This window comes from Quercus lobata, chromosome 12 (genome assembly GCF_001633185.2).
Source record: "Quercus lobata isolate SW786 chromosome 12, ValleyOak3.0 Primary Assembly, whole genome shotgun sequence".
Classification (NCBI taxonomy): Eukaryota; Viridiplantae; Streptophyta; class Magnoliopsida; order Fagales; family Fagaceae; genus Quercus; species Quercus lobata.
The window spans coordinates 25,828,314-25,853,345 of NC_044915.1; the positions used below are offsets into that span (position 1 = coordinate 25,828,314).

General features: G+C 33.6%; 2 protein-coding genes across 3 annotated transcripts; both read left to right on the top strand.

The window, feature by feature from the left end:
• The first annotated feature begins 12,514 nt into the window (after window positions 1–12,514).
• On the top strand, window positions 12,515–17,973 carry LOC115972072 (proteasome subunit beta type-6). The gene is made up of 8 exons (XM_031092220.1): window positions 12,515–12,813; window positions 13,029–13,105; window positions 13,641–13,696; window positions 13,993–14,065; window positions 14,532–14,643; window positions 15,412–15,485; window positions 17,488–17,562; window positions 17,659–17,973. Exons 1-8 carry the CDS (start codon window positions 12,702–12,704, stop codon window positions 17,788–17,790), a joined length of 711 nt encoding a protein of 236 aa, XP_030948080.1. The 5' UTR covers window positions 12,515–12,701; the 3' UTR covers window positions 17,791–17,973.
• Window positions 17,974–20,179: 2,206 nt separating this feature from the next.
• LOC115970001 (AIG2-like protein D) lies at window positions 20,180–24,412 on the top strand. 2 transcript variants are annotated; one of them, XM_031089648.1, is made up of 6 exons: window positions 20,180–20,372; window positions 20,618–20,690; window positions 22,165–22,257; window positions 22,916–23,011; window positions 23,300–23,383; window positions 24,109–24,412. In XM_031089648.1, exons 1-6 carry the CDS (start codon window positions 20,218–20,220, stop codon window positions 24,250–24,252), a joined length of 645 nt encoding a protein of 214 aa, XP_030945508.1. In that variant the 5' UTR covers window positions 20,180–20,217; the 3' UTR covers window positions 24,253–24,412. The 2 variants fall into 2 exon arrangements, with proteins under 2 accessions (XP_030945508.1, XP_030945509.1); XM_031089649.1 differs by lacking the exon at window positions 22,916–23,011 and having other exon boundaries at window positions 20,183–20,372.
• The last annotated feature ends 620 nt before the right edge of the window (window positions 24,413–25,032 follow it).

The window sequence follows — 25,032 nt, forward strand, 5'->3', positions numbered from 1 at the left end:
TATTACCACGATAATTCTGGCAAACTGTTGAGATTCTGATTCATTCGAGTGTTTTTTGAAGTTGACCCCGGTGGTTGCATCACTCAAGTCTTAAAAGCTAAACTAAGTTTGGAATTGGTACAGAATTGCATGCTTACAAATCTTAAAGATCCTAACCTTATTAGGCAAGAGAGGGAGGGCCTTTATATGTACCAATCTCTAATGTAGGCAGCAGAGAGATTTTTTAGGCAGAAAGAAAGAATCAGATGCCAAAATTTGGGGGATCATAGTACCTCATCTTTTAAAATAAATTTGTGCCCATTAGAAATGCAAGGAATACTATAAGATGCCTTTATTATTACAATCAAGGGCATAAGGTAGGAGATCCCGCACTACTCTAGGAGATGGCTATTGAATTCAATGAATAACTTCTTGGAACCTCTCACAGTAGCTTCAGTATAGATGATGCTGTACTAGTTGCTCAATTACTTCGTCGAAAGATTAATGTGGAGCAACAGAGGGTCATGCAGGCAAAATAACCGCTGAGGAAATACAAATAGTTATTTTCAATCTAGATGGAGATAAAGCTCCAGGGCCAGATAGCTTTACTGCTCAATTTTTTTAAAGAAATCTTGTGGAGTATATAGTTCATCAAGAAGTTAGTGCAGCAGTTAAGTCTATATATCTGGTAAGCTACAGGGAGAAGTAAATGTATTGTTAGCTCAGGAAGTTATGGAAGTATCATAAAGAAAAAGGGCCTGCTAGGTGCAATTTAAAAATCGACCTTATGAAGGCTTATGTTTCTGCTGTTGGAGTACCTGATCAGTTTGTTTCATTGGTTAGGGAATGAGTTACTACTCCAAAGTTCTCTGTTTCCTTTAATGGGAATTTGATGGGCTATTTCAAGGGAAAAAGGGGTTTTATGCAAGGCGATCATCTATCCCCATATCAATTTGTATTAGCTATGGAGGTGTTTTCTAAGCTGATGCAGCAGATGGTGAGTGATTCAGCAAGTTCAAATTCGTCCTAAGTGTGCAGATTTGAAATTAACCCATCTGTGCTTTGCTGATGATCTGATGGTTTTTTTGGGGGCTGATGTTCAATCCCCTGGATTAATCCAAGATGTATTACAATCCTTCAAGAAGCTTTCAAGGCTGAGTGCCAAATTCAATGGAAAATGAGGCTAGCTGCTGTTCCTTTGACTTTGAAGCAACAAATATTGGCAGTTCTTCAATTTAAGGAAGGGAAACTTCCTGTGAGATACCTTGGTGTACGTTTGATATCAAAGAGATTAACTGAAAAAGAAACCTTTGGCAAATAAAATTATAGCAAAAATTAACTCTTGATCAGTTAAACGCCATTCCTATGGTGGCAGATTGCAACTAATTAAATCAGTATTGTTTAGCTTGTAAGGCTACTGGTCCAGAATGTTTATTCTCCCCAAAAAAGTTATAAAAGAAGTGTGGAAAAAATTAAATAGTTTCTTATGGAAGGGATCTGATCATACTACTACAGGAGCTAAGGTAAGGTTGGATTTGGTATGTAATCCAAAGAAATAAGGAGGTTTAGGGTTGAGGAGATTGGAAGAATGGAACAAATTAAGCAGCTATCATGGAGTTTATATGGAGTTTATTTGCTCAAGCAGGTTCACTTTGTGCAATTTGGGTTCATTCTAATTTGTTGAAAAATAAGTGCTTTAAATTCCATCCAAAGAAATTTAGTGAACCTACAAAGCAAGATTGGTTGGTGGTATTGGGAGAGGAAGACAAGCCAGTTTGGATTCCATCCAAATCTAGTCATTACACTTGCGCAAAACCCTGGAATCACACCAGAAGCAAAAACCCATAAGTGAGCTAGTGGAAAGTGGTTTGGTTTCCTAGCCATACCCCTAGCATGCTTTTATAGGTTGGCTGGTTATTCAGAATAGACTAGCAACAAAGGATAGATTGCTACAATGGGGGCTCAATATTATTGATCCACAATGTGCTTTATGTAGGAACAAAATAGAGGACAAAGATCACTTGTTTTTCCAATGCCATTTTTTATTTTTTATTTTTATAAAAGAATTTAAAAAATTATTTCAAACTGGTGCCTTGTAAGACACCCAAAATTCCACTTGAATGAAGTCATAAGTTGGGGAGAAGCGGGGTTGAAGGGTAAAGGAAGGTATATATATTGAAGATGATCAAATGGGAAGTAAAGTGCAGATTGGAATCTCAGAAAGATTTCTGTAACTCTGTTATTAACAAAGCCATTTATTGTTTTTGGTGTGTTTCTCATTCTGTTTTTAGGGACACTTCTTTAGGTTGAATCCCCTTTTGTTTCAGTGTTTCTTATTGATTTGGTGTGGGTTGTATTAGAGCTGTTTATTTTCATCTCTTTGGTTCAGGTGTTCTGTTGTACATGACTTTTCAATTCTGTTGACATAAAATTGCTCAAGAAGTTGACCTTGGTGACTTGATCACTAGGCATTGAGGGAGCTTAGTAATTCTGCTCCATCCTTTTCTGCATGGGGTCATCTTATTAATGATATTAAGCTGTTGTTGCAATTTGCAAAGCGTTTGTGTATAAGGTTAGCTTAGGAATGCAATGTAAAAACAAACCGGCCAAAGCTTTAGCACACTATACCATTTTCCAGGACTGTAACCATGTGTGGGTTAAGGAATGTCCTCAGTTTCTTTTCTTACACCCCCTGGTGGTCTCTGATACATGCTTTGTAATTTTGTACTTTATAAAATTTTATTAATAAAATTGCCTACATATATGTTATATATAATAACCATTGAAGATGAAGAAAATCAGAGGTGACCGATCCATTTAGATGGACTTGACAGTGCAAGACAAATGGGCTAAAGTAAACGGATCCGATGTGAACGGACCCAGGGTGGACGAATCAAAAGGCCACGTGGCACTCAATTGGTCATTATGTGGTCCCCAAGAAACCCTAAACGGAAACAACTTGCGCCTCAAGATTAACCCTAGTCCATAGAGTCCCAATTTGAATAGAATTCTAACATGAAGAGGATTTTGGAAGATACGCGCATTGATGGAGATCTTCTCCATAAGGAAAAGACTTGTGACACAAGCAAAGAAGTTTGATTCTACACTACTATAAAAACCTGAAGACCCTAAAAAAAAAGGTACGCATAATTCACCTCAACTCTGGCACTCTAGAATTGTGAAAAGTTCTAACTTGACATTCAAAGATTATTTGGCCGGCACCACACCAGTGCTCTCTGTTAGGTCTTCTCTTTTTATTGTGCAGGTATTGTTTCGAGCATGCAAGGACTGTGTGGCTCACTGGTGATTTTTCGGCATCATCAACCATTATAAGTTTGGTCATTTTTTATTGTCGTTCTTTTTTTTATTAGTTTTTTTTTTTTTTTTAAGTCACTATAAGTACAGCTTTTCAATGAATCAAAATTTTAAAAATACAGTTGTACTTCTACTTAATGATTTTTTTGGATCAATTTTTATTTTTTTTAAATCTTCTGCCTTAATTCTATTATGAAGAAGATGATTCCTAAATAATAATAATAATAAAGAATCCTATTAGGTATTAGGGTCTTTCTCAAAAAAAAAAAAAGAAAAAAAGAAAAAGGTATTAGGGTGTGCTAGACTATAAAAAATTATATTTTTATTTTATTTCAAATAATTTGAATAGAGTACAAAATGTCTTCTTCTTTTTCCTTTTTTCCATTGGTGAAATTTATGGATGGATTTGGGTTTTACTAATATGTGGATTTTTTTTGGATATGTCATTTCAAATTCATAATATTACAAGTTTTGTTGTTTGGACAAAATTTGTAAATTCCACATTATTATATGTGGTTAAATAAATACCAAACCATTTCTACTAGTAATTGTTCTTCAAATCCCTTAATTTAAAACTTTCTTATCCAAACACAACTTAGGAGAATGGACCAGATTGGATCGAATAAGAACGAATGGATTAAATAAGACCAAAGTCGACAGAATGGGCCGAATAGAACCAAATTGGACTGAATATGACCAAAGTGGATAGAATGGACTAAAATGATTGAATAGAACCAAATGGCACCAAATTCGACCGAAGTGGACAGAATGGATTGAATTGGACCAAAGTGGATCAAATAGGACCGAAGTAGATAAAATGGACCAAATAGGACCAACATGGACCGATTAGGATCAAATTGGACTGAATATGAGCGAAGTGGACAAAATGGACTGGATTGGACGAATAAGAATGACTGGACTGAATAGAACCAAATTGGACCGAATATGACCAAAGTAGATAGAATGGACCCAAATGATTGAATAGAACCGAGCTGGACTGAATAAGACCAAAGTGTGTAGAGTGGACTAAATAAGACCAAAGTAATCAATTAGGACCAAATTGGACCGAATATGACCGAAGTGCACAAAATGGACCGGATTTGACCGAATATGACCAAATAAGAACAAATTGACTGGATAGGACCAAAGTGGATAGAATGGACCGAATAGAACCAAATTGGACTGAATAAGAACAAATGGACCAAGACAGAATGTACCGAATATAACCAAATTGGACCAAATATGACCAAAGTAGACTAAATGTACCAAGTTAGACTAAATAGAATTAATGTGGATTAAATAGAACCAAATTGGACCGAATATGACCAAAGTGGATAGAATGGACCGAATATGACCGAAGTGGACTAAATAAAATCAATGTGGACCAAATATGACCAAAGTGAACAGAATGGACTGAAGTAGCCTGAATATGATCAAAGTGGACCAAAGTACACAACATAAATATAAGAGAAACATCGTTTGTGATGGTAACATTTGTTTTAAAAATAAAATAATGATGTTCTGAAGCCTTCAAAGTGAGGTAGCAAATATGAATATAGAATATATATGATATTGGGTTTTATTTATTAATTCTTATTTAAAAATGCAATTCATGCATCATAAATAAATATAGGACATTTAATGGTTGGCACCTTGTTGTCAGTATGAGTTTCGATGTATTTGACATCATAAAAAGGGTGACACTATCCCGCGTACTCTTAGCGTCATGTTCATTCTATAAGTATAAGTGCTTATAAGGTACGGGGAACAAGGGCTAGGGTTCAAATCTCCAAGAGTGAGATTCATACACATATATACTTAGATTATGCTAGAGTAGACTTCTATTTTAGATTATAATATATATATAACCGCCCCCTTTATGGTATCAGAGCCACTCTTTTTTGATCGGTGATAATGTGGTTGTGTTCTCTGTCTCTCTGTCTATGTCTACCCGAATCTTTGATACTCCTTTGTTGTGTTCCCTTCTTACCATCATTGGTGCCACCCGTGTCGGAAAGTGAATTCCCAGAACCGAACAGTAAGGCCCATTTGAGCCATGAGGGTGTGTAAGGCATGAGAGGTATAGGGTTGACTAGGGTATGTGTTACGAAATGCAATGGTTGTGAGAAAAACATAATAATTGAGTGTTGAACCTAGGATAGTATGGATAGGTTGTGGAGATCCAACTCCTCTGTCAGCTCTAGGACTAGTTGTCCTCCTGATATTGTAAAGGAAGAAGATCACACTATTGATGATAATATGTTGCTCCCTGATTTCCATAGATGGAATATTCCTAAAGTTGATACTAAAACTGTTTATAAAACTAGTTTTGTTGAGAGTGATTTTCATTTTGCTTACAAAGCTAGAACTGTTGAACAAATATTCTCTATTTCTAAAACTCATGAAAAAGGTTGTTTGTTTTCTAAAAGAAATATCAGTGAATTTATTGCTGCTGAAAAATTCAGTTATTTGCATATTGGTATGGTTCAAGTTGCTATTAAACTACTCACCCGAAAGGGTATTAATGCTTCTGTTCTTATGTGTTTAAGAGATGCTAGATTTAAACACTTTAAAGATAGCATTCTTGGTATGATTACTGCTTCTTTATATGATGGTTCTATTTATTTTAACTATTACCCTGATCTTACTCTTGCTTTGGATGATCCTAATATTGTTAAAACTTTGACTTTGAATATTGCTTCATCTAGTTATCACATGGAAGAAGGTAGTAAGCCTTTTGCTTTGATTTATCGCATTTATTATAGACTGTTGGGTACTCAAATAAACCCTGGTGCTAAGATTCATAGAGAACCATCTGGTAAAACCATGTTAATTCAATGTTCAACCCCTAATTCTAAAGTTCAAGTTCCAAAAATGATTCAATGGAAAGATGTTAAGCTTCCTACTGATTGGTTGTTGGAACAAGAATCCCCTCCTGCTAAATCTGTTTTTGAAGAGCTAAATTTCACTCATATTTAACAATATCTTGATGGTACTGTTAAAATAAGTTTTCAAAACAATCCACCTTTGAGGATCAACAAAGGAAGACATTCCTTTGCTGGATCTGAAAGTATTTCAAAAAGAGATCAAGAGATCAATGAGTTTTTGCAAAAGAATCAAGAGATCAATGATTTTTTGCAAAAGAATTTTGAAAACCCCGCTGATTTAAAGCTAAAAGGTGTTTCAAGTGATAAATTTCAAATTAGCTCTGTTTACTATTCCACTAAACCTGAAGCTTCCCCTCCATATAGCAGAATTGCTAATGAAGAAAAAGATGACACTAAATCTATTTGTCCATCTAATTCTGATTTTCCTCCTATTGACAATCCTGTTTACCAAAATCAACTAAGAGTTTTGAATATTTTGGATGAAAGTTTTAAAGTTGATATGGTTTCCCTGTATAATGAATTTATGCTTGCTAAAAACAAAAATAAAAGAAAATACTTTCAAAATAATTTTGCTCAGTCTGAAAAAGACCGTGTTAAAAGAAAATGGTTAGAAAAGATGAATCAACTGAAAAAACATGTTTTGTTTTTTGATTTTCTTGAAAACCATTATGTTTCAAAAGATGAAGTTTCAAAACAACATCTAAATGTGATAAAAGCGTTTATAAACGGCAGACCAAGAACCACTTTATTAGTCATGTTTTTAACAAGGACAGAAGGGATCTTGAAACATACATTATCATGACAAACATGAGCATTATTCAATTTATATCTAATCTTCATTTGACTACCATTAGTAGAAACCAATCTTTCAGTTGATTTTTCAAAATATTTTGAAGGAATCAATCCTTCTTGAATACAGTTCATATCCGCACCAGAATCAATCATAGCAATAACAGTGAAATGATAATCATAGGAAACAACAATTTTAACTTTTGTAAACTATTTTGGAGGAAGCAAGACTAAGTTGAGAATTATCAACAATATCTTTATCAGAAAGAAGAGCCTGTTGACTGGATTCATCTCCATCTTTGTGCTCATCTTGTTCGTTATTAGATTTATTAAGATTTTTATCAATTTTTAACATTATCAATTCTTATTTGAGATTATTTTTATCACTTTTAATGCTTTTAAATTCATGTTTTAATTTATTTATCCCTTGTTTAACAACATTAATTTCATGTTAAAGATCATTAACAGTCCATTCTTTGGATTTCTTTTTATTAAATCTCTCCAAAGTTTCTTGAAAGCTTATAGTTGATTTTAGTTTTTTACCAGTTTCATCTTTATCAAATTTTTCTTAAACTTATCAAAATATTCCTTTTGTAATTCAGGATTTTGAATTTGATTTATTAGTTGAATTATTAATTTTTCATCTTCTTCACTTTTAGCAAGAGTATTAACAGATTTAATAACATTACAACATGAATCTCTACAACCAATTTTAATATTAGGTGAATCAGAAGAATCAGTAGCAGATTGATAGCAAGAATCAGACGAAGAAGAAAAATCATCTTCCAAAGAATCAGACGAATTATTTGATTCAAGTATTCTGAATAATTCTTCTTGATTTTTATCATCAATATTTAACATGTTAAACTTGTTTTTCAACTTACTAGGTTTTTGCTTACAATCTTTACTAAAGTGTCCAGATTTACCACAGTTAAAGCATTTACCTTTACTTGATCTCTAGTTATCATATCTTTTAGAAACATTTTTCTTCTTAGCATAGAAATCATTAAGTTTAGCAAAGTTGTTTTTGTATTTTTTATAGCTTTTATCATGTTTTTTACCTTTTTGCCTGGAAGGAGCAATAGAAGGCAAACCATATTGTTCACAGAAATTACCCATTTCATATTTAGCTTTTCTTTTATTCTTTAATTGGTGTTTTAACAATTTTTCATCATTACACATGTTCATACCAAGTTTTTTAATAGTACTGAAAATATCACCATAGGTTAAATTATCATAATCAATAAAATCATTTTTATCCATTAACTCTTGTTTTACCTTATGAGCAAAGATAAGAGGCAGACCGTCAATAAACTTTTCTTTCCAATAAGGCTTGTGGCAATCTTTCTGGAGCATCACTCTGGCAGTAAAAACATCTTGATACCATCTGTAATTAGACATAGTAGGACATCTCAAATTATTTAAATAATCAAAAACTCGAGATGAAATATTAGATGGAGTACCAACAAAATGTTTGAGAATAGTATAGATCAAGGTATTAACACCATCAAGAATACCGCGACCAATACTTTCATCAAAAATAGGCAAACCTTCATCATTCTTGTTAACAACATGTTTAATAGACTCTCTGGATTCTTCTGTGAGATATGAATCCCACCATCCACAAAGAGTACCAGAAAAACCAATAACAAGTAAATTAACAATATCAGGTTGATCAAGATCATGGTTATTTTGATAAGCAATACCAACCATAGACATATGACCCATTTTATTAATGATTTCTTATTCAGACAAACCATCAATATTCCATTCATAAAACTTATTAGCAAAAACAGAAAACTGTGTTTGAAAAGATCTTTCTTCAAACTGCATATCAGGAGGAGTGAGTTTTGAATACCAGTTCTTTGTAAAAGACATGGGTTTGAAATTTCCAACAAATCTTTTAATTTCTGGTAAATCATCATCAAAAACCTTTTTTGCAGAAACAGAAGAAACAGTATCAGAATCTGTATTTTCTTCAGAAACAATTTCATTTTTAGAAATAGTTCAAGCAGCCAGAGTACTTGTAGAAGTACCCTCAATTTTAACTTTTAAATCAGAAAGCATTTTCTCAACAATCTCAAGGGTTTTGGCCTGAGAGGTTTTGAAATTCACCTTTTCTCTTTAACTGGGTAAATCAATCAAAGGTTTTTCAGTTTTGATAGAAACAGACTTTTCAGAAACAGGTTTTTCAAGAGAAACAGTTTTTTTAACAATTTTTTCTTCAATGCGGTCAAGCTGTTGACCAATAATATGCAAAGATTCATTAGTAAAATTGTTTTGTTCAATAAGACTAACAATGGGAGTTTGATCATCAGCAATTTTGAAAGGAGAAGCCTTCGCTTCATCCTTCTTAGTAGTTATCAAAATTGTCTCAAGAGGAGGATGAGAGGAGGATGACTAGACCTAACAGTGGTTTTATCTACCTTAACAAAATTTGATTTTTTTATTAGATGTTGTTTTGAAACTACATCTTTTGAAACATAATGATTTTCAAGAAAATAAAAAAACAAAACATGTTTTTTCAATTGATTCATCTTTTCTAACCATTTTCTTTTAACACGATCTTTTTCAGACTGAGCAAAATTATTTTGGAAGTATTTTCTTTTATTTCTATTTTTAGCAAGTATAAATTCATTATACAGGGAAACCATATCAACTTTAAAACTTTCATCCAAAACATTCAAAACTCTTAGTTGATTTTGGTAAACAGGATTGTCAATAAGAGGAAAATCAGAATCAGATGGACAAACAGATTTAGTGTCATCTTCTTCTTCATTAGCAGTTCTGCTATATGGAGGGGAAGCTTCAGGTTTAGTGGAATAGTAAACAAAGCTAATTCGAGATTTATCACTTGAAACACCTTTTAGCTTTAAATTAGTGGGTTTTTCAAAATTCTTTTGCAAAAAATCATTGATCTCTTGAACTCTTTTTGAAAAACTTTCAGATCCAGCAAAGGAATGTCTTCCTTCGTTGATCCTCAAAGGTGGATTGTTTTGAAAACTTATTTTAATAGTACCATCAAGATATTGTTGAATATGAGTGAGATCTAGCTCATCAAAAACAGGTTTAGCAGGAGGGGATTCTTGTTCCAACAACCAATCAGTAGGAAGCTTAATATCTTGCCATTAAATCATTTTTGGAACTTGAACTTTAGCATCAGGGGTTGAACATTGAATTAACATGGTTTTACCAAATGGTTCTCTATGAATCTTAGCACCAGGGTTTATTTAAGTACCCAACAGTCTATAATAAATGCGATAAATCAAAGCAAAAGGCTTACTACCTTCTTCCATGTGATAACCAGATGAAGCAATATTCAAAGTCAAAGCTTTAACAATATTAGGATCATCCAAAGCAAGAGTAAGATCAGGATAACAGTTAAAATAAACAGGACCATCATATAAAGAAGCAGTAATCATACCAAGAATGCTATCCTTAAAGTGCTTAAATCTAGCATCTCTTAAACACATAAGAACAGAAGTATTAATACCCTTTTGGGTGAGTGGTTTAATAGCAGCTTGAACCATACCAATATGCAAATAACTGAATTTTTTAGCAGCAATAAATTCACTAATATTTTTTTTAGAAAACAAACAACATTTTTCATGAGTTTTTAGAAATAGAGAATATTTGTTCAACAATTCTAGCTTTGTAAGCAGAATGAAAAGCACTCTCAACAAAACTAGTTTTATAAACAGTTTTAGTATCAACTTTAGGAATATTCCATCTATGGAAATTAGGGGGCAACTCATTATCATCAATAGTGTGATTTTCTTTATTTACAATATCAGGAGGACAACTAGTCCTGGAGCTGACAGAGGAGTTGGATCTCCACAACCTATCCATACTATCCTAGGTTCAACACTCAATTATCATGTTTCTCTCACAACTATTGCATTTCGTAACACATACCCTAGTCAACCCTATACCTCTCATGCCCTACACGCTCTCATGGCTCAAATGGGCCTTACTGTTCGATTCTGGGAATTCACTTTCCGACACGGGTGGCGCCAATGACGATAAGAAGGGAACAGAACAAAGGAGTATCAAAGTTTCGGGTAGACATAGATAAAGAGACAGAGAACACAACCACACAATATAAGGTGACATGGTTGTTATTGTAGTTGAATTTATGGTTTGATTGCATGGGCTCTATGCATATTTATCATGTGAAGATTGGATGATCTTCTTGTACTTGGTCATGGTGTGTTTCTTCTTTTAAATGTCTCGCTGATGTTTCCACAGGACCACAGCCGGTTTACCATGGCTCGAAAGTTGAAACTATGACTACAATGTTGTTTAATTTTTCTATAAGGGTTTTTGCTTCCTATATAAATGTATGAGTCTAGCTTAGCCTAATTTTTTTAATCTTATATGATTTTTAAGAGAGTATACAAATATGCTTTTAGAAGCAAGTCAAAGACTTATGCACCATTTTAAGAAAAACAATTCCTAATGGGAGTCTAAATACAAACTACGTTTTGGGTATTAAAATGAGTGATTGACATTTGATTAGTTTTTATCAAATAAATAAGGAATTAAAAAAATTTATGTGTCAAATAAATAAAGAATTAAATATATAAAAATTATGTGAAAAATTGTAAAGCTACCAAAGCTTATGTGGCATGATACGAAAGATTAAAAAGAAAAAAGAAACGTCTTATATTTTATATATAAATATATATATATATATATTTTTGTAAATAATAATTATTATTATGGGTTTTACTGACGTATGCTCTCAGAGCATATGTTAGTAAATCATTTTAGGAAAATTTTAAAATATATATAATTATCTCTATATGTTAAGAGGATTTAGAAAATTAGTCATGATTTTAGAAAATGTCAAAAATACCCCTAATCTAATTAGATAATTCATATTCTTAAAAATAAAAAATAGGGTTAAAATTGTAATTCAACATAAAAAAAAAAAAAAAAAAAAAAAAAAAAACCGGAGAAACTTTTTCCTTAAAAATTAGAACACTCTATTTAAATATATCACACGCACATTTGAAACATTTTTTTCCCTAAAAATTAGCACACACTAAATCCAGCAGTTTACTCTATTTTAAAATCCAACTTTTAGTGTTTTTTTTATTAATTTATTAATTTTATATTTTATACAAGATAGAAATTCTACTCTAACTTAATTTAAGTGTATATGTGTGTGAAACTAAATTCTAAATTTTAATGTTTTATTTTTTTTTATTTTATGTTTTATACAAGATAGAAATTCTACTCTGACTTAATCTAAATGTATATGTATTTAAAGTTTTCTTCTAAAAATTTGAACTTGACCCTTATCCCTCACACCTCACAAGCACTTATAATTATAAAGTAACCATCACGCCGAGGATGCACAATAGTAAATTTTAATTTCTTAAAAATCTCTTTCTATGTATTCTCACTAACAGTAAATAAATTCAAATTAAAAAATTACATTAATTTATTAAAAAAAAAAATCATCACTCGTGCCGAGCCACCAGTGATATATTATTATTTTTGTTAAAGCAAAAGAAAAAGAGAAATAAAACTAAAGAAAAAGAAAAGAACTTGTTGTGCAAGAAGCCAGGTCCATTAATAAAACTAAAAAGAGAAAACCCATTCCTTCACTCTCTGAACTCTCTCACCTATTACATTCCTTAAGACTCCGTGCTTTCATCCAGATCTTCATACTTTTACAGTCCACGCTATTAGGGTTTTTACCAATCTCTCTCTTTCTCGACCATGGATCTTGGCAAAGTAAATCTAGATGCCCCTCACTCCATGGGCACCACCATCATCGGCGTCACTTACAACGGCGGTGTTGTTCTCGGAGCCGACTCTCGCACCAGCACTGGTATTTTTCATTTTTAATTTCCCTCTCTGTTTGGCTTCCGAGAAAATTTCTTATTTTTTCGTCTTTTTCCCCAATTCCAAACCCTAAATTTAGTTGCTCACCTACTATCATCTTAACACATTGCTTAATCCTTTAGGTTTGAATTAGTTTTCGATTTCAATTAAAACTAACATTGATGATTTATGTTTGATTCAATTTCGTTTTTGTGTTTGCAGGAGTCTATGTTGCTAACCGTGCATCGGACAAGATTACTCAGCTGACCGATAATGTGTATGTTTGTCGCTCTGGATCGGTATTATTCTTTCTCAAACAACTCACATTCATTTTTGTTCCTGATTTGCTTATGGTGAAAATGCTTCAATTTTAATCACCATTATTGGTTGGTGAAGCTTTTGTAGGAGGCTTTGATTTCTTTGTGATGTATCGATTTTTATGTCGCTAAAAAAGGATTGTGCATTGAGCCAAGAGCCTCGCAGCTCAGTGGCATTGCTTGGTTTCCTTTACGAGGAGAACCAGGGTTCGAATTCTTCTTCCCCCAATTGTTATAACAATTGAATTAAAAAAAAAAAAGGGATTGAGCATTGAATAATAGTTTTAATTCAAGTTTCGTGGGGTCAGTAGGTTGTTTGTGTAATGTTTGTTCTTGCGCGTTGGACAAATTTGGGGTTACAAGTTTATTGAATTAAGGATTGTCGTAATTCTAGAGAATGATAAAGAAAGTAAAACTGATTCATCTGCTTCTTTTTTTGCTCCATCTGTTGGCTGAGCCTCTAACGCATGGCTGTCATTCTGATTACATGTATTATTTACTTGTCTGCTTCTTGCAGGCTGCAGATTCCCAGATCGTTTCCGACTATGTGCGTTACTTCCTTCATCAGCACACGTGAGTGGTTCTGTTCCTGTTTATTTCCTTGACCACTTAAATTCTATGATTAGTTTGGCGCATTGTATCTCTTGGATCATGTTTCGTTATATTACTGAGAGTCATCTGTAATTTACTTTATTGATAATCTGAGGTGGTTGAATTGAAACTATGGGTTTAATGAAGGGTGGGGGAGTTATGTCGACCACATTTGGCAGTAACTTAAAAGACTTTTGGTTGTTTTGGTTTATGTCATTGTCATGTTAGTTACTGTTTCAAGTACTGAAATTTTAATTATCAATTATCTTTATATACAGGATACAGTTAGGGCAGCCTGCAACTGTCAAGGTTGCTGCGAACCTCGTCAGGCTACTAGCCTATAATAACAAGGTCTGAGTTTACTGCTTTAGTTTGTTCAATATGATTGCTTTCTTGCTTTGGTCAGAGTAATATATAATTGTTTCATTGCCGCTCTTTGAATACACTGGTTTTCTTCTTTTGCCTCATATCTTTGTTCATGTTATGGTAGATTGAGTATCAAAATAGGATTGATTTTGAGATTTTTTTTTTTAAAAAAGAATTCTGTTTGAGAATAATAGGACTCTTCATGAACGCAAATATTTATACCAAAATAAGCCAGTTGTGGGCTGCACCATGCAGTTAATGGCAATAAGAAAATTTTTTTTGTGAAAGTTAAAACATTACTTCTCTCTGTGTGTGGAGGTTAATAACTTTTAACCTATTTGATGTTTTCAATCTGTGTATTAAAGTATTTCTTATTAGCAAAAATTTGTACCATTAAACTATTTCTAGTTTACCTAAATACTTGCTTTGTCACAATATTTGGACTTGGCAGAACATGTTACAAACTGGCATGATTGTTGGTGGGTGGGACAAGTATGAAGGTGGTAAAATTTATGGGGTTCCTCTTGGTGGAACAATAATAGAGCAGCCTTTTTCAATTGGAGGTATGCTTTTCTTCTGTTTGTCTCATCAATAAATATTCCCTTGTATCCTATGTTTTGCGAATGCTGCACATTCAATTTATTATTATTATATGTTTTTGTATTGTACCATATTCTTTTGTAGCAATTGCACTGTAAGATTCTGTATAAACTGTTCTCTTGCAGTCTTTTAGTAGGCTATATATATGAAGGGTTTCTAAAGCCATTTGAAATTTCTACTTCCCCCTTGGGGCTAAAACAATTTTTTTTTTTTTTAAATAAAATAAAATAAAAAGAACAGAAAAACCTTAATCTGGTTTGGAGGTGTGGGAGAGCTTGGCCTGAGGAGTCTAGTGATAAAAGTAGAAGATTGGCTTAGAAAAGGATTTGTTATGCTGCAACCTATATTCTTAATTTCTCTGGCTCGTTTTTGTTTGTTTCTTTTGTATACTTCCTTTCTATTTGGAATGGATTGCATTTAGCACTTCACATTCAGAATTTACTGTCTTGAAATTAATGGTATAAGTTTTATATGTTGCCTGTTACATGCTGAGCATTCATTCATCTTGTGGAAAATTCATGATCTTGCAGGATTAGCTTTATATGTGCCATATTATATGACATTGTTATCTTTCTATCAGGGTTGGTTCTAACACAATAAATTAGTGTATATGTTATGTGTTTTTGTAATGTATGTTGGGTAAAGTTTTCTTTATGATGCCATCTTTGATATCAACTTCAGTGCTATATTTTTGCATGAGCGTTTGGTTTGACAAACTTTGTGTTTCACAGGATCTGGTTCTAGTTACTTGTACGGGTTTTTCGATCAAGCATGGAAAGAAGGAATGACCAAAGATGAAGCTGAGGTATGTAGGTCTTGATCTTTGTAAATGCAAAATTAGTTAATGCCTTTTGAGGTGATGATAAAATTCTTTCAAGTTTCTGTGAGATGTGACCTCATTATTATGCTTGCATCAGTAAACAACTGAAGGTTACAATCAGGGTTAGTTTGTTCAATATGATTGCTTTCTTGCTTTGGTCAGAGTAATATATAATTGTTTCATTGCCGCTCTTTGAATACACTGGTTTTCTTCTTTTGCCTCATATCTTTGTTCATGTTATGGTAGATTGAGTATCAAAATAGGATTGATTTTGAGATTTTTTTTTTTAAAAAAGAATTCTGTTTGAGAATAATAGGACTCTTCATGAACGCAAATATTTATACCAAAATAAGCCAGTTGTGGGCTGCACCATGCAGTTAATGGCAATAAGAAAATTTTTTTTGTGAAAGTTAAAACATTACTTCTCTCTGTGTGTGGAGGTTAATAACTTTTAACCTATTTGATGTTTTCAATCTGTGTATTAAAGTATTTCTTATTAGCAAAAATTTGTACCATTAAACTATTTCTAGTTTACCTAAATACTTGCTTTGTCACAATATTTGGACTTGGCAGAACATGTTACAAACTGGCATGATTGTTGGTGGGTGGGACAAGTATGAAGGTGGTAAAATTTATGGGGTTCCTCTTGGTGGAACAATAATAGAGCAGCCTTTTTCAATTGGAGGTATGCTTTTCTTCTGTTTGTCTCATCAATAAATATTCCCTTGTATCCTATGTTTTGCGAATGCTGCACATTCAATTTATTATTATTATATGTTTTTGTATTGTACCATATTCTTTTGTAGCAATTGCACTGTAAGATTCTGTATAAACTGTTCTCTTGCAGTCTTTTAGTAGGCTATATATATGAAGGGTTTCTAAAGCCATTTGAAATTTCTACTTCCCCCTTGGGGCTAAAACAATTTTTTTTTTTTTTTTAAATAAAATAAAATAAAAAGAACAGAAAAACCTTAATCTGGTTTGGAGGTGTGGGAGAGCTTGGCCTGAGGAGTCTAGTGATAAAAGTAGAAGATTGGCTTAGAAAAGGATTTGTTATGCTGCAACCTATATTCTTAATTTCTCTGGCTCGTTTTTGTTTGTTTCTTTTGTATACTTCCTTTCTATTTGGAATGGATTGCATTTAGCACTTCACATTCAGAATTTACTGTCTTGAAATTAATGGTATAAGTTTTATATGTTGCCTGTTACATGCTGAGCATTCATTCATCTTGTGGAAAATTCATGATCTTGCAGGATTAGCTTTATATGTGCCATATTATATGACATTGTTATCTTTCTATCAGGGTTGGTTCTAACACAATAAATTAGTGTATATGTTATGTGTTTTTGTAATGTATGTTGGGTAAAGTTTTCTTTATGATGCCATCTTTGATATCAACTTCAGTGCTATATTTTTGCATGAGCGTTTGGTTTGACAAACTTTGTGTTTCACAGGATCTGGTTCTAGTTACTTGTACGGGTTTTTCGATCAAGCATGGAAAGAAGGAATGACCAAAGATGAAGCTGAGGTATGTAGGTCTTGATCTTTGTAAATGCAAAATTAGTTAATGCCTTTTGAGGTGATGATAAAATTCTTTCAAGTTTCTGTGAGATGTGACCTCATTATTATGCTTGCATCAGTAAACAACTGAAGGTTACAATCAGGGAGAAGTAATAAACATGACAACCTATTTTTTTTATTTTTGCCTTATTATTTCCCCCTTGGCTGTATCTGAAAAGGTCAAATGTGATTTAAAAAAAAATTAGTATAGGAAGAGTCATGATAACAGTTATTTCTTTTCTTTTCATTTGTCATTACTTATTACAAAAGGAGGAATATTTGTGTAAGGATGGAGTATGAGAGTAAAACATTTCTTGTAACCCATACTCTCTCATTGCTCATCCAATATATATATAAGTATAAAACTGTTTTTTTTTTTTGCTGTGCTTTTTAGGCTCTTAATTATCTTTTGGTGTTTTACTGCAGCAATTAGTGGTTAAGGCAGTTTCCCTTGCCATTGCACGTGATGGTGCTAGTGGTGGTGTTGTTCGTACTGTCATTGTAAGATTTGTGCTAAGCATTTCCAAGTAGATTCTTTTTCACCATTCACATGCTCACAAATTGACTGAAACCCCTTGGTCTTTGATGTTCTTGCAGATAAATTCCGAGGGAGTGACAAGAAATTTCTACCCTGGTGACAAACTTCCGTTGTGGCATGAGGAATTGGAGCCACATAACTCACTGTTGGACATACTGAATTCAACCAGTCCTGAGCCAATGAACATATGAAGTGGAGGAATCATAATGTTGATAGGCCTTTAGCCTCACTTTAGTTATTTCTCTTTAGCCTGCTACATCTGTTTTCCAATCAGGAACGAGATTTTAATCATTTTATATTTGAGAATGGTTCATGTACCCTATCTTGCTGGATATATTTCTTATTCAATCTAGATGGGTTTAAGTTATTTGTTATTGCCTGGTGTCATCATAATCTCTTCTCTGGGCCAATTAGAGGTCTGTGGAAACCGGAAATAGACATATTTGCACCTCATCGGGGGTGACGTTTTTGATTCATATATTCCCGCTCATTGGTCAATGCTCGGATTTCAAATTTTAATATTTATATATTAGTAAGGTGATCAGCGAGTAAATTCTTATTTCTTGTGATTCCTTTTTAGTGGATAGAAGATTTTTTCTAATCCCTAACCCCAACGAGAGAATCCAGTTGACTTTGTTTAGACATGAAGGGTCTATCGATTGTGAATTCATGGTAAATTTTAATTGATACAATTGTTAGAAGAAAAGTAATAGTATTGATACTTATCATCAACGTCTCTATTCAGGAATATGTTTTTCACTTTTTAATAGGATGGTTCAAAATTTTGTGAAAATGAAAGGGGAAAATATAAAAAAGAAATCCTCAGTGAGTAAGGGCCCGATTGATAATGTTATTTTAGTAACATTGTTTGTATTTTTTAGAAATTAGTGTGAGTGAAAAAGTGTGTGGAAACATATATAATGTTGTTTAAACACTACTAAGTTGTGGACCTTATGGTTATTAAAGGGATCAATTGTTCAGTATGCCAAGGTGTTTTGAATAATGAAAAGAGAAATAAATGTTGAATGCTGATCAATAATCAATTGATATACAATTCAATACATGGGCATAAAAAATAAAAAATAAAAAATAAAAATGATTCAATACATGCGTACATGACTTTGCAACTTTTTTTTTTTTTTTTTTTTTTTGGTTTCTGACATTCATATAGAATGGTAAATACTCAATAGAAACTACCGCACACCTTTGGTGCGATAGTCACTCCACAAATATAAGTATTTGTGTTTGTGGGGTATAGGAGGGAAGGGCTAGAGTTCAAATCTCCAAGAGAAAACTTTACACACACATATATTTAGATTACACTAAAGTAAAAATTCTATCTTGCATAAAAAATAAAAATAAAAGTCTCGTATTCTCCACGGAGTAATTAGTTTGTTACAAATTATACAATGATGTGGCAAAGCGAGCAGTAATTGGCGATTGGCCCAAGTACTAAAAAGAAAAAAGACAATCACCTTTCGATCAAAAAAAAAAAAAAAAAAAAAATCACCCAATAGCATTTTTTCATAAATAACTATAAAAGGCAAACTATTTTGTTAGTTAGCAAACTTTTGAAACAATTTTGCTATCTAACAATTCGAGCATGTTAGTGTCGATTTTGGGCTATTATGTACGTTTTCCTGTTACGTCAGCAGCTGAGATAGATGTCCACATAGGAGGCATTGAAATCAAGTGCAGTGGACTCGAGTTTTGGAAATCAAGTCTACTGGACTCGGTTTTCGTTCATGGAAACCGAGCCCTATGGACTCGATTTAGTAACGCAGAGACAGAGAGATGCCAGAGATCAAAACGCAGAGTCATACAACGAAGAAGAAAGAAACAACGATACAAACCCAGCAACCCAAGCACTAATTTTGACCAAACCCAAGCAACGAAAGCTTCAAGCGATGGAAATCGGATCGAACGTGGTTTCTCACTACTGCTCTAGTGAAAGAAAGAAGCAACGATGCAAAAACCTAGCAACCCAGGCACTGATTCTGACCAAACCTAGGCAACGAAAGCTTCAGGCGATGGAAATTGGATCGGACGTGTGCTTTCTCACCGCCGCTACAGTGGAGCAGAAGAACACGTTGGAGAGTGGGTTTGATTTGTTTTGGATTTGATTTGTTCACGGGTTTTTGGGGCTTGGAAGTGGAGATGTAGGACAGCATTTGGAGAAAAAAGGAAAGGAAGAACAAGAAAAAAATTTGTGTAAGTTTGAGTGATGTTTTGAGTGGTCTGAGCTGAACTAAAATCGAGTTTAGAGGGCTCGATTTCTATTAAACTAAACCAAGTCCTTTGGGCTCAATTTCCATGAAGGACAAGCAAGTTCTTTGGGCTCGATTTTCGGCCTACGTGGACAGTTTGTCCAGCTCAGCTACTGGTGCGATGAGAAATCGAGTGCAATATACTTGATTTATACATCAAAATCTGGACTTGATTTGTTAGATATCAAAATAGTTTTAAACCTTGGCTTACTAATAAAATAGTTTGGATTTTATAGTTATTTAAAAAAAAAAAAAAAAAAAAAAAAAACTCTCACCGAACAGCTAACCTTAACCGCAAAGCTGGAAGGAAGGCCAAACTCAACCCAAAAAAAAAAAAAAAACGCAAACAGAATGAGTGCGAGTGCGAGTGCGAGTGCGAATCCAGTTGGAGTTCCAGTTCAACATCATCACAACGTGTTCGTATACGGCAGCCTCTTAGCTGATGATGTCGTTAAGGTTCTCCTTAAGCGCGTCCCTCCCTCTTCCTCTGCCATCCTCCACTCCTTGTTAGTCTCTTTCTCGCTCTCTCTCTTTTCTTAAACAGTTGTTGCTTTTTAGTTTCTACACAAATCCCACTTTAAAATAAATAAGCAAAAACCCATTTTATTTGAGCCTATAGTTTTCCAATCCTTTATTATTATTTTTATTTTTTCTAGGCCCTCTTCTGCCCTTTGATAGTCTGTAATCTACACCTTGTTTACTAACGTTAGTTTTTTTTTTTTTTTTTGGGACATTGATTTTAAACCCGCAGTCATAGATTTAGCATCAAAGGAAGAGTTTATCCAGCTATTCTACCTGTGGAGAATAAGAAAGTAACTGGAAAGGTATGTTTCCATTTCATTTCAAGGCCTAATTTCCTTTGAATAATTGTACCCTTTCTATGTCTGTATGTATGGTTGAAATCCATTCGTTAGCTTTTGCATTTTTGTCTAAATCATAATCATAGAGCCTTTTCATGTACCCAATTTGCTATTTATCAGAATTTAGGTGACATGATGCATTTTATGTGTCAGCAGTATCAGATTGTTTCATGATTTGTCACACACATCCTTTGCAAGTTTGGAGCAGGTTTTTATTATCTTAAATTCTTGTTTATTTTGAGGCAGACCGCAAATTATTCTAGATTTTCTGAAACAAAGTGGAGACTCAAAAACTTGTTCGATTTCATAAGATAGTATCTAGAATTTCCAGAAATCTGAACCGTCTGGTGTCACTGATAGAAAGTTCATAATTCCAAATAATAGCTGTAATGCTGCAATTCAAAGGCATAATCAGATTGCAATTAGCAATTAAATATAATTTTATTTACTAGAGGTCATACCTTTGTGCAATGGCAAGTGCCCACCCTCAAAGAGACGTGTCGCAGATTTGAGTCCATGAATTAGCCTCTTCAAAATTGGGGTGTTGTTTCCTATTGATGACCTCTCCCAAAACCTATAGAAACAAGGAACTTGTGCAATGGGTTACAGGTATGACCTTTTTACTATATCCACCAGAGACAGAGGAACCGGATATCCTTTATTTGCATCAGCAAGCACCTTGGAAGATAGTACACGCCCATGGTCAAAAAAAAAAAAAAATCATATTCCATCAATCAGCTGTAGTATGGATTTTTTGAATAAAATGCGGTGCATTAAACTATAAAAGCATAACAGGTCTAGGCCAAAGCATATTGGGAAGCATTTGTGATAGATGTGCTTGCATGGTACTTCTAGTGCATTTTTAAACTTTCCAGGAAGTTTGTGCATTTCAGAAGGTTTTCTATTACTCCACCATTTTCCCTGGAAATATAATTAAGGGTAAAATATCATTTTCGTCCCTATAATTAATCATATTCAATTGGATGACATGAATGTGCCCATTCACTTTGTGAGATGTTTCAGTGTGACATTCACTGTTCTCATTCCTCTTCCATTAGCATGATCTTACTTGTTCCATTTCAAGTTTGTTTATCTGAACAGCATTGGAAATATGTTTGAGCACAAATCATTGGCCTTTACTCACATGATTTGTTCACCACTTTAGTCCCCAAATCCTGACTTATTGTCCTGTGTCTTGAATCTCTTGATGCTAGAAACTTGAAAGAAAAAAAAAAGCAAGATGTGTAGTGAACAAGAGAATAAATAAGATTAATATTTATTTGTGTCTAATGGTGTCCTACTTCACATATGACTGGAATCATAATTATGTTGGCCTTGCTAATCTAACCCACATTTATGATTTTGTTTCTGAAAAGTTCATGCCCTTTATGATAACAATATCACATAATAAATTTAACCAATTTTTGCTTTTTTGCAGGTCTTGTTTGGTATCACAAATCCTGAATTAGATATTTTAGATACTTTTGAAGATGTCGAGTATGAAAGGAGAACTGTTGAGGTTTCCTTGATGGTGAGTGTAATGGAAATCCACTTGATTGCTTTCCGCGCATCATTTACAGATTAACAAGCTTGCATATTAGGAGATCTTGAAGGGCAGGTTGATGTACCAAGTGTAAAAGTACCCCTTCTAATGACCACACTTTCTAAAAACACAAAGAAAGGTGGGCATGAGATGCCGCAAGGCCTTAAAAAAGGCAGTTTCCTCTAACAGCATGGTTAGGTGTACTTTTGTACTAGTGTTTTTTTTTTTTTTTGGTAGAATATTTTTGTACTAGCTTGTAATGCTTTTAATCCTACAATAAACTATGATGGGGCAGTATCCTATCAATCTTGCAAGGGCATCACTCATTTTTTTCAAATTTTGGTAGGATCATTTTTTGTTTCAATCCACCATTAACAACAAAGATGAATTTCACATTTTGCATATATGTGATTAAATTTGAATGATGAATAGCATTATATGTGTAGGTCACAAAGTACACCTTTGTGGAAAAGCATTGAATTTCATATTTTTTGCATTAGTTTCTTTTATATGACCTCCATACTCTATTGAATAGTTTAAATTGTAATCGAAATTCGAAACTGATTGTTTTATGTAAAAATGGGTGATGTTCTCTCAATTATAATGGGTGGCATCCTATCATAGTTTGTCCCTTTAATCCGTGTAGGGTCGCAAAGAAAAAACTCATTATAAAGGATTATTTTCCTACCAGGCTTTGGAAACCTCATTCCCTTTGGTACCTAACCTGCCTGACATGAAGAAGGTATACCAATTGGTTTTTTGGCATCTAACCTGCCTGACATAAGCTAAGCTACCAATTCGTTTACTCCCAAATAGAAATGAAAACTGAAAACTGAAATTAAATTCATTTGGTATTCTTACTTGTTGAAGTGCATGATCAATTTCAAGGGGGAGGGTTTAAATCAGGCTTATCATTCATTATACCTGATGACAACTTAGAAAAGTGGAGCCATTTACTCTTGATAGTAATTTTTGAAAAATTCCTGCTTTCTTAAACCATGCTAAAAAGGAAAGTGACTTTTTTTTGCAGGATAGTTCTGAGAAGTTACAAGCTCACACCTATGTATGGAGTGACAAAAATGATCCAAACTTGTATGGAGTTTGGGATTTTGAGGTAAAATTGTGTACTCTTTGAGTCTTTTCTCACCTAAATACATGCAATAGGTAGCGCTAGGCTTTGGACAATCTTTATTTGATATGTCAATGCTTCTCAATAATAACCTGATTTTTTTTTTCTTGCTCTGTTACTCTCACTGCATGGTTCTGCTCACCTCAATTTCATATTATTTCCATTCTGTTCCTCTTATATACCTCAATTTGTATTTACTCTTGAGGCTGTTGTCATTCTTCATTTTGTTCAATTGTTTTCAAGGGGAACCTGGGCCCATCAAGTTTAAAGCACTTGTCTAAGATCTTGATGGATGTATCTTCTAATTTTCCTAGTTTCTAGCCCTTTTTCATGATAATGAAACCAAGTAGCCTATGTGGCTATGTCCTCTTGGTTTAGGGGGAGGAAGTATAGAGAATTTATATAGTTGATAAAGATAGTTGTCCTGATGCCATCAGGGGGAAAAAGAGGAGAGATAAGATGACCCGAAATGACATAACTATTATTATGCCTCATTGTGGGTTCAATGCCGACACAACATTTGATTGCCAAGGCAGGTAGTTGCTGTCCATCAATTTTCTGATAAATTAATTGTCACTATATCATGAGATTAATATCACATTACTTATAAGGTGTTATTTTATGGGTTTATATTATATTTACTTTTCTTCTGAAATTGGTTATTGTCCCCAATGTTTTTCTCTATTTGACTTGTCGTATTTATTCTTAAGGAATGGAAACGAGTACACAAGAATGATTTTATCAAGATGACCACTGGGTTTGTGGAAGAATTGGAGCAGCCTGAATCAAAACCAAGAGTTGCCACATATGAATCATTCTATAACCAGGATGGTCAAAATCCCCCTTCCTCTTGATACCATTCTTGATTTGTAAATCCCAAACTATTTTACACCTGTATTTTTTTTTACCATTCTCAATGCTTCCATTATTAAAACTATGCTGTCATCCATTCTACTTTTTCTCCAGAATTTGTTGCAAATAAAAATTGCTTGCATTGCAGTGGTTAGTTCTCAATTTTTAACTTCTTTTTCATCCTTTGCGTGGAAAATAGTAAGATATAGAGACTGGGAATTATTTTTTCACCACGCAGTCTCTAGAAATATGGTGCCCAATTTCAGTAATCTTATAGGTGTATTAACCTAACCTTAACTATAGCTACCATGTTTATTATACACTTGGTTTAACTCAACGTTAACTATGGCTAATTGGCTATCATTTTTAATTGGGTTCACTCACTCTCCTCTCTCAAATTACAAAGAGAGGCCAAGAGTCTTATAGCTCAATAATAGAGAGAGAGAGAGAGAGAGAGAGAGAGAGAGAGAGAGACTTAATGCAATTGGGTTTATTATTATACTGTGAGTAAAATCTTCGGTATTTGATGAAAGACAGCATAAGCAAATGAATAATTGAAGAGATTGAGAGAGAGCTTCTTTTTGTTTTAGCTGGCCAGGAGATATTCGTCGTTCGATTCATTCCCTTGCCGCTAAGTTGGCTCTGTCATAGATCTGTCTACAGTATGCAGAATGCATGACTTTTGCTTATTATATGCTAGAGGAACAACATTTTTCCATTTTAGTGTGGGCGTCATGAATGCATGATTTGCACTCATGGCCTACAAGGTTAAAAAAAAAAAA

Coding starts and splice junctions, on each gene's coding strand:
- LOC115970001 (XM_031089648.1), top strand. CDS start 20,218: ATGAGTGCGAGTGCGAGTGCGAGTGCGAATCCAGTTGGAGTTCCAGTT. Junction 20,373..20,617: donor TCTGCCATCCTCCACTCCTT/GTTAGTCTCTTT, acceptor TTAAACCCGCAG/TCATAGATTTAGCATCAAAG. Junction 23,012..23,299: donor ACCTGCCTGACATGAAGAAG/GTATACCAATTG, acceptor TTTTTTTTGCAG/GATAGTTCTGAGAAGTTACA.
- LOC115972072 (XM_031092220.1), top strand. CDS start 12,702: ATGGATCTTGGCAAAGTAAATCTAGATGCCCCTCACTCCATGGGCACC. Junction 14,644..15,411: donor GCAGCCTTTTTCAATTGGAG/GTATGCTTTTCT, acceptor TGTGTTTCACAG/GATCTGGTTCTAGTTACTTG. Junction 15,486..17,487: donor TGACCAAAGATGAAGCTGAG/GTATGTAGGTCT, acceptor GTTTTACTGCAG/CAATTAGTGGTTAAGGCAGT.